We start from the raw sequence: 9,433 nt of genomic DNA on the forward strand, positions 1-9,433 counted from the left end.
CTTTTTATGACCTCATCCCATGGCTGGACACCACCCTCATTCAAGACAGGTCTTTATCTTTGGGTTACTGTCTTTCCCCGAAACACCATTCAGTGATGAGCTTAGCTGATGCCCCTGGGCATTTGCCAGCCCAAGCCTATGGGCAATCAAGGTGAACCAGCACCTGTAGCTCCTATGTTCCCTTGAGACTATTGTCTTCTAGACATAGCTCCTATGTGGTCCTTTCCTGCTCACTCACTGCCTGCTCAGGACACCAACTGGGCCATTCCCTTGCTTCCCTGACACTGGCAGATTCTTAGCTTGGAGCCCTGATGATACACTGCTGTCTTCTGCTCTACTCTCCACCCAGCACACTTTGCTTAACTGGATAGCCTGGGTCCTCTCAACCCATCCTCCTTTTGCCTGGCCAAATCTGTTCCACTTTCAGATCTAAAAGTGGCCACTATCAGATTGTTCCTGGGTCAGGAGCCTACTCCAGACTCCTAAGACCCCAGCTGTCTCTCTCCACTGCATCTTTGCTAGGCCCGTGTTCTCCCAGCACTGAGAGCTCACCCCTGGGGATAGTAGAAGCAGGTACAGGGAGGGTGGTTAATAGATGCTAGGGCGAGTTCTCACCTCCCTACCATGTGACCGTTGGCATATTTCCGAGCTCATCCAAGGCATGGTTCTTAGCTGATCTATCTCTTGGCAGCATCTATCTTGCATTCACAGATCTTTATTGAAGCCAGGTGAGGGAATTCCAAGGTGTGAGCCCCACCCTTCCCCACTTTTCTACCTTCTGTCAACAGGAAGACTTACTCCTCTACAATGTATCAGCCAGGCTGATGCATCTGGACTGCAGAGGTCAATCTGCCTAAGTCTGAGGGAGTCCGCACAGACCCTCTGGCTTCCTGCAGTCTGCCAGAGCGGTATCTTGAGGCTCTAAGCATGAACACCTTAAGAAACTGAAACTTGAGGACTAATTCCTTTGGACCCGCACTTTGTGCGAAGTGGGAGGGGGTGTGTGAGCTGGGCGGTGCAGGAGGGCGCGGGTGCTTAGTAGTGGCTTGGTCTGGGAGGCGCCGGCTGCCCTTCCCCTCCCTCCGCTGCTCCCTCCCTCGGGCTACTAAACCCGGCGCGCGCTGCCCCGCCGCTCTCACTTCGCCAGCGCCGCCCGCGCCTGCTTTCATCGTGGGTCCGCGCGTGCTCCAGCTCCATGGCGCTCCTCGTGCGGCTGCTGACCCTCGCCCTGGCACTGTCTGTGGGCCCCGCTGGGACCCTGGCGGGTCCTGCCAAGTCACCCTACCAGCTGGTGCTGCAGCATAGCAGGCTCCGGGGTCGCCAGCACGGGTAAGTTCCAGCCGCTCTATGATGGGAGGTGCTAGCACAGGACAGGTCACTGAGCTGCCAGCGCTCTCAGCTGGGGACATCATACCTGGCCAGGGGTGCGCGGGGGGGGGGGGGGGGGGGNTACCTGGCCAGGGGTGCGCGGGGGGGGGGGGGGGTCGGGGTGGGGAAACAAAGCCCGAAGGAATATTAGCCATTGCATAGAAAGACCAAGCCTGCGTGGAGGGAGGGACTGTGGGTTGATGAGATAAGGGGACCCAGTGGAACAGTTTGTGGAGAAAGGGTTGGGGGCACTGGCCAGTGACCACAGAGTCAGACAAAAGTGCATGAAACAGTCTAGGGGACTTTCAGTCTCCTTTCTTGACTCTAGGTAGAAGGGGGCGTTGGCCGCTCTCAACGTGGAATCACCATCAGCCTGAGAAGGTACCTACCATAGAGGGGAAACCCAGGCAGGTCACTGTCCAGTGATTCCAGGAGTGATACTGGTCATACCTGGTGGCAGGACCCAAGGTGCCCAGTGCTCCTATGCACTTGGTATTGCTCTGCACCCAAACACTCAACAGTCTTGCTGGCCAAAGATGTAGAGCAGGAGGCTTTACATGCTAGACAGATTGGGAAACTGAGTCCTGAGAAAGAACCAGTTTGCCCTGCAGTAAGTCCTGGAGTCAGGACTGAAATCTGTCTTAAAGTGACAGACAGCTTTGTAAACATGGGACATCGGTGCTTCAGGTATTTCTCTGAGACGCTGCAGATGTGTGTAGGTTTTCGGAGACGTACTCTGGCCAACACTTTGCCCTGATGAAGGGCCTGGCACCGTGTTTCTACACACAACCAGGTCATACCTGCTCCAAACACAGCCCAGCTTTGTTGCACATCCAGTCTACCTGGGTGTATCAACATCATTTATACGAGAGGAAAACTCTATGGGAAAAGTAGAGTACTGACTTTCGGGGAGGCCGGGTGCCTGCGGTCCCAGTCAGGCATTCGCACCCAGGCTATGCCCAACTCTCCAAGAGACTACACAGATCTATACTCAGATCTAAAGGAAAAACAAACCATGTGGCCAGTGGTGGTTGTCTTTGTAGACCCAGACATAGCTGCAGCCCACAGCAACTGGGTAGACTCTGGACTTGAGTAAAGGATGTGAATTTTAGGGAACAGTTACCTTTCTTCTGCATGTGGCTTTCCAGTCTCTTGTAGCCTCCCAGATGTTCAGTGCTTGGGGCAAAACAAGCTGCTGGGTGCGGGATTGGCCACAGGCAGAACAGGACCAACCCAGGCCATTCCTCAGCCTCACACCCTCCTGGATGGAAGCAGGCAGTGGAAAGGGTCCTGGGGTCATATTTTAACTTAGGCTGTGCGTATGAAGGGTTGAGAGGGCAGATGGGAAAAATGCAGATGTGAAGCCTCAGAGCTAAACATGGAAAGCCAGAGCATCTCTCATCCCTGCCCGGTTCACCTTTGGGTCTCACTGCCTTTCTTGAATGTTGCATTCAGTTCTGTTCCCTCCTTCTTCCTGACCACTAAGATCACCACAGGTCACCCTGCAGTGTCATAACCCAGAGCTGCAATGCCAACAGCCACAGTGAAAGGTCCCTAGAGATATCATGTAAGATCTATCTCTGAAGCCAGCCAGCCTCCTTCCCTTCAGAGCCCAGGACACTGTCAGGAAAACCAGCGCTTTAAGAAACTTCAGATGTGGACCAGTGAGGTGGCTCAACTAAGGTCGGGGCTGCCAAGCCTGATGACCCACATGGAATAAGTGAACCAGCCTTCCAAATGGTGTGGGAAACTCACTGTGGCATGTGCTTCCAACAAACACAAAATGAGCGAATGACTTCCATTCACTTCTCTGAGGTATCCCCTGTGGTTTTTGCACTGAGTTGGAAAACTTGTAGCAAGTAATCTGCAATAGGCTGATAGATCAAGAGATGATGTGCTGAGCGGGAGGATGCACACCTTCCCAACTACTCCTGAGGCAAACAAGAGGTGGGGCAATTTAAAAGGACACCCCATCTCAAAATAAATATAAGAAAGACCACAGCAGCACCCTTCTTTAAGGGGAATCTGGATTTCCCAGGGGCACACAAGCCGTGGCAAATGGTTACAGGCATTGTTACATAGTTGCATTTACTCTGACCTAACTGTCCCTGAAAAACCACGGGACTGCCTGGCCTTGCGCACATGGGTGTGGTACCTTGTGCAGATGGATAACCTTGTTCCAGCTCCAGCCCTTGATTCAAAGTGAGAGCTGGAGAAAAGGGAAGTTTGGGGAAGTGCAGGGTGTCCCATGAGGGAGGGGAAGGACTCTGTACCTAGCCACTGGGCAGTAGTGCACAGTCATTCATGGCCTTGCTGCCTTCGAATCCTCATGCCCCTGCCCCCAGCCACTGCAAAGTTCCTATTTTACAGAAGGTGAAACTGAGGCTTAAGAGGCAAACACAGAAAGCTGGTAGGAGCAGAGAGGTTGCTGGGTGGTCTGTTGGCTCCCAGCTGTGTCTGTGTAACAATGGGAGGGGGGAGCACCATGGCAAAGCAAGTGAAAGCTGGCCACGTTTTTGAACGGCATGGAGAGAAACTGGATGGAACTTCCAGAAGTACTTGGTTTTCAGATGCAAGTGGACCAGCAGAGGTGCTGGTCTCGGCGCAGAAGCCCAGCACCGGCCTGCTCATTTTGAGCACATTTCAGCATAGATTTCCTGTGGACTCAGCTTACCTCCACCCCCAGCTTCTGCTCCTGTCACAGGGGCAGGAGCAGTGGAAACTATACACAGTCGAGGAATGCTGGAGCCAAATCCACAGAGACTCGCTGAAGAGCCGCCGGCCGCCCATGGAGAGCTGCAGGGAATTCAGCCACAGTAATTACTTCCTGCTCGCTCAGTTGGACAGGAGAACTTCTGGGATCGTACAGCAGTGATGATGATTGGGGGTTGGAGTGTGGCCTGTGGGAGCTCTCCAGGGGTTATTCGAGGACCTTGAGAGAAACACGTGGATCTCTGGCTGCAGAGCTTCTAAGCACCTGGAGAGAGAGACCCACCTAATGTCGGCTGATCCAGCCTTTACTGGTTGTCTTCTGTCAAGATGACTTTCCTAATATCACTACCGCTCTGCTCACTCTTGTCTATTAAACAACAACAGAAAACAGACGTATGCTTCATATAGAAAGGAAATGGGGGAGAGATAAAGGGTCAGAAGGAACAACCACCCAATCAATCAATCATCCAGCTATGAACACTGCCCAAATGATGAGGGGGTAGCCACAGATCCCCTGCCCCAGACTCCATGCTCCTCATAGGATTCTATGGACCACAGTTAGTTTAGTTTGCTAGCTAGCTAGCTAGTCCAGATTGTCTTCAACTCGCTGTGTAGCCCAGGTAAGCCTTGAACTCAGAGCAATCCTCCTACCTCTGCATTGTATCTTTGAAGTGTTGAGAATTGCTATTGAAGAAACCGTGCCCACCTTTGAATGGGCCTGAAGCTGTGTGAACTTGGACATCTCATGAACACTCTGAATCTGTTTTCTTTACTTTTCTGACTTATGAAGCCAGCCCGCCGGCTGCTCAGGAAGAGCCTCCCTCCCCTTTGTCATCACACAGCATGGCAGCTCCCTTTCCCCAGGAGCTCCAAAGAAGTCCCCACCTTCACCTGGCCTGAGCACCACTCTGGTTACTCAGTAGAAGAAAATGCAAACAGTGTTCTCCAACTCCAGAAAAGCCTCCTCAGCAGAAACCCAGGGTGTTTGCTTCTGCTTTTCCGGACTTATTGGAGATATTTTTAAACTAAATTGTTATCAACCGTTTCTAAGGAGCCTATTTCTGCCTGACTCTATCCGGACCAAGAACCCTTATCTTTATGATTCCTGAGGGAGAGAGGCACGTCTGTGACAGATTAGTCATAGGATCTTTTGGGTGCCCAGCACAAGCAAGGCCTGCACCCCAGGTTAGAATAAGGAAGGAAACGTCCTGGGGGAAGTGGGGTGCAGCTCTGAGCAATGGGGCATGGGGAGTTAAGTAGGAGGGCACTCCCTGTCAGTCCTGACAGCAGCTGGCCATGCACCCTAGTTTACAGGGTGGATACTCCCAGTGTGTTGTCCCAGGAGCCAAGCAGCTGGTCTAGACACGCAGAGCAGAGCATGTCTGTGGAGCTGGCTGTGAAGTGCTGGCAGCCCTCCGCTCCTGACAACAGGACCCCTGGCACACACCGGGATGCCAAAGTTTGCTCAGGGCAGGCACAGATAGAGGAGCTGGCAGGTCTCAGCAACGTCTCTTCCATTTGACTCCTTTTCTTAGCCCATAACCCGTACCTAAATTTTAAGGTCTTTTCACTTACACTTAATATTTGCCTGTGCCAAAGAAGTGTGTAAGATGGACTTGAGGAGTTTACTTGAAGAGGAGACTTTCTGGGGAGGGTAGCCAAAGACCCTGCCAGAGTTTACCCCCAAACCACCAAAATGGCCGTTTCTCCTCTCTCTAGCCCCCTCTCTCGGCGTAGGCTGACTGCTAGTCATCTCACTAACACTGTCCACCTTTGTTTCCAGCCCCAATGTATGTGCTGTGCAGAAGGTCATTGGTACCAACAAGAAATACTTCACCAACTGCAAGCAGTGGTACCAGAGGAAGATCTGTGGCAAGTCGACGTGAGTATCTGTAGCCACCAAAGACCTCCATCCACCAAGGAAGCCACACTGTGCGCGCGTGCTTGCATGCGTGTGTGTGTGTGTGTGTGTGTGTGTGTGTGTGTGTGTGTATGTGTATGTGAATATGTGTGTATGTGAGTCAGTCGAAGGTGCCCTAGGCTGGCCAGCTCTAGAACAGGCCAGTCTGACTAAGGCAATGAGAAGACACATGGACAGACATGTCAGGGAATGTGTGGGGTGTGGCATTTTGAGAAGCTGCTTGACTTTGTTTTAGATTTTTAGGGCTGCTGACAAGACTTGGTAACACTGATTAAGGCAGTTTACAGGTTGCAGGAAGCATGCTGTGTTGAGTATGCATGTGTGCATGGCATGTGTGCATGTGTGTCTCTCTCATTAAATGACAGAACTGTTCAGAGGAGCATTCTTGGAATGAAAGGCTGTTGGTGAACTTATCCCAAAGGTCACCCTTGCTCAGCAAGCCTAAGTAAACACTTTGGAAAGTCTTGGTGCCTAGGAATTTGCACACCAGGAAGCAGTATAACAAAGTAAGACCGGGCTCAGACTCCAGCTCAAAACCTGGCTATGCCACTTGCTTGGGGATGGTTCATTTTTTTTTGTAGCCTCACTTGCTTTGTGTGCAAAATGGGCACAGCAGGAGGACCTTCTATCCTAGTGAGGAGTGGACTGAGCTCTATTCATCGCAGGACAATGGTGATTGTGCATTCTTACTACAACCCCAGAATATCACATGTAGGCCACACATACAGAAAGTCGGGCACACCCACAGAGCCTGGTGGCCACAGTAGGCCTTGTGGGTACCTCTCTTTGTGGAGGGAGGTGGCCTCTGCCAGCACGGTCTGGCTCCCTGGTGGAAGCAGAATGCATATTCTAACCGAACTCTGGGAAACCAATCAACAGTTCTCAGAGCTGCACAAGGGAAGCTGCGCCAGGGCAAACCCCCCTGAGCCACTTGTGGGGGGCCTGACATTCCTCTTTTCTGCAAAATGGGAAGATGTCCCTGAACTTATCCCAGCGTGAGAGATTTTTAAAGTTGTGTTCCTCATGCCTTCAAGCAACCGTCTCCCACTGAGAGGAGGGAAACGCTGTTCCCTGAACACACCCGTGGAAATGAACGCACCGTGTGTGGCTTGGATTATTAGGTAGTTATTGATCCTGGTGTCATAGAGCAGGACAGGAGTGAAGCCCACGGCTCTCGGGGAGTCTCTGCACAGTCAGGACAGTGGCTCCCACCCATTGGACAGCCCAGCCTCTCAGAGTTGTGTGAAACGGGACACCTCCCGGTTCACTGATCAGATGCTCAGCAGAAAATTTTGCTGTTTAGAACAACAACAAAAAAAGAGATTAAAAACAAACACCTCCCAGTACTGATGGCTATACTCATAGGCATACATGATCTGCTCAAACACAAATTGCTTAATTAAACACGAAGTCAGGTCGGGCCCCATGTAATTGCTTCTTGGAAGATGCCCAGTGCGTTGTGCCAAGCAGCCGAGCTTCATGTCAGAGCCTCAGGTTTTACAGAGCTCCCGTGAGCAAGCTGACCACGGGGGTAGCATCTGCCATCCTGTTTCAGATGGTCCTGTGTCATAGCGTTTGACTGAGGAACTCTATGGTGACTTGATGGCGTTCTTGAGAGTTCCCAGATGCAAGATGTTGACGGTGAGTTGCGTTGGCTTATTGACTCCTCCCACCTGCATCTCTTCTCTGGGTGCCAGGTTGAGGAGCATGCCAGCTGCAGGGTGTGTACTGACAGATACCAGCTGATTAAGTCCTCTCCTCTAACCTGAGTTTGGTTTTGAGAGCACAGTGAGAGAGCAGAGCAGCCCCTCCCATCCCACTGAGGGTGGGGTGGGGGAGGGGACCACCATCTCCAGGAAGAGGAAGATCTATGAGGTCGTGGGTGGGAGAATGCTGTTTGTAGTGGGGTCAGTCAAGGTTAAGGCCATCCAGACTTTGACCTAGCTCACAAAGCCAAGAGGAAAAGACACTAGCATCCAACTCGTGAATGTAGCGGCTGCTTTGGCAAGCCTCAAAAAAAAAAAAAAAAAAAAAAAAGGAAGTGAGCAGAAGAAAACACGAACCGATAAAAAACTTTATGATCCCCGATGGAACATCCTGTGCGGCCTTGGCCTTGGGAAGGTGGAGCTGACTTGGAAGAGACCCAGAGGACAAAGAGAGGGGAAAAGAGAGATGGAGCTCATCTCTGTTATCCTCAAGGACTAAGAGCTTCACAGGACAGCGGTGTGCATAGGGGAGAGGTCTCCAAGGTTATGCTGCCTTCTGACCATAATGAAGTGCTAGGTAGGGAGCCGTACTGGCTGGAATTAATGTGATCCCAGGAGACAGGGTCCTTAGTGGTGTCTTGTTGGATGAAGACTGGGGCTAGATGTGTGGTGGCTGGAGCAGAGGACCGTCTTGACAAGCCAGCACGGGCACTGGCATTTTCTCAGGGACATGTGAGTGTAGCTGCGTCAGAAGCATGTACGGGATGAGAGCAAGGGGGAGGGGGGGTGTCCTGAGGCCAGAAGGGAATTTTGATCCAGAAAAATAGGTGATGAACACCAAATGTGGAGGTAAAGATCATGTCCTGTGACGTCATCAGAGAGATGGGAACAGACCTATGTCACACTCAGCATAGGCCTTCCCAGTGAGGCCACTGGGTCTTCCGACAGTAGCTGTCTGCGTTTTCAGGGAGAGAAGAATCTGGGAACTCTGGCTCTGTGTGTCAAAGCATCAAACTGTGTTGCTGACTTACTGCAGGACATGGCTGGCAGAGGGGCCCTGGTTGGTGGCCTGCAGGGCATGACTGGCAGAGGAGCCCTGTTGGGTGGTTGAGTGAATTCTGTGACTTAGAAAGTCACTTCAGTTTTTACTTGAGAGCTGTAAAGCACCCTAGCAGCACAATGGCTAGTCAGACAAAGCGACTTGTGGGTGACAGCAGCCCACTCTGTGATTTCAGGCCCTGGTTTGGTAGGGAACTGTAAAGTTTTATGTGTGGCTTGAGAAGCCTGGCCGATTCTCGGCAGGCCTCTTAGGTGAGGGGGATGGGGGCAGGGTCTGTTCAGCATCTGTGTTGAAGCTGGCTTTGCTGAGATGTCACAGCCATGGCTGGAGTTACAGCATCCCAAAGGTTGTACAGAAGGGCCAGTGTAGAAGCTGGCACATAGGTGTGAGAGCAGTCCCATCCCAACCTCTTTACATTGTTCCCCTGGCAACATGCTTAGCCATTTTCTTGGGCCGAGATGACCTGACAGGACACTCCTGTCTCTACAGCAGCAGGTATGGCTTTGCCCCTCAGCTATATAGCAGGAGTTCCTTAGTGCTGTTGTGTTCTATAAAAAAGAAAAAAGAGGAAAGGATATGTTTGGTAGAGCAAGGTATGGTGTAGGGGAAGGGAGTGTCACTGTGGGCCCATGCTGAGGCATCCCTTCCTCCTGAGGGACCAGCCAC

At 51.8% G+C, this 9,433-nt stretch overlaps 1 protein-coding gene across 1 annotated transcript in view; it reads left to right on the top strand.

The window, feature by feature from the left end:
* The first annotated feature begins 1,109 nt into the window (after positions 1–1,109).
* Positions 1,110–9,433, top strand: part of Tgfbi (transforming growth factor beta induced) — a 31,359-nt gene continuing 23,035 nt past the window's right edge. Inside the window, exons 1-2 of the mRNA XM_021215182.1 lie at positions 1,110–1,329; positions 5,864–5,962. Coding sequence (XP_021070841.1) covers positions 1,196–1,329; positions 5,864–5,962 — 233 coding nt within the window. The 5' untranslated portion in view covers positions 1,110–1,195. The remainder of the gene's footprint in view (positions 1,330–5,863; positions 5,963–9,433) is intronic.

Source organism: Mus pahari, chromosome 16 (genome assembly GCF_900095145.1).
Source record: "Mus pahari chromosome 16, PAHARI_EIJ_v1.1, whole genome shotgun sequence".
Classification (NCBI taxonomy): domain Eukaryota; kingdom Metazoa; phylum Chordata; class Mammalia; order Rodentia; family Muridae; genus Mus; species Mus pahari.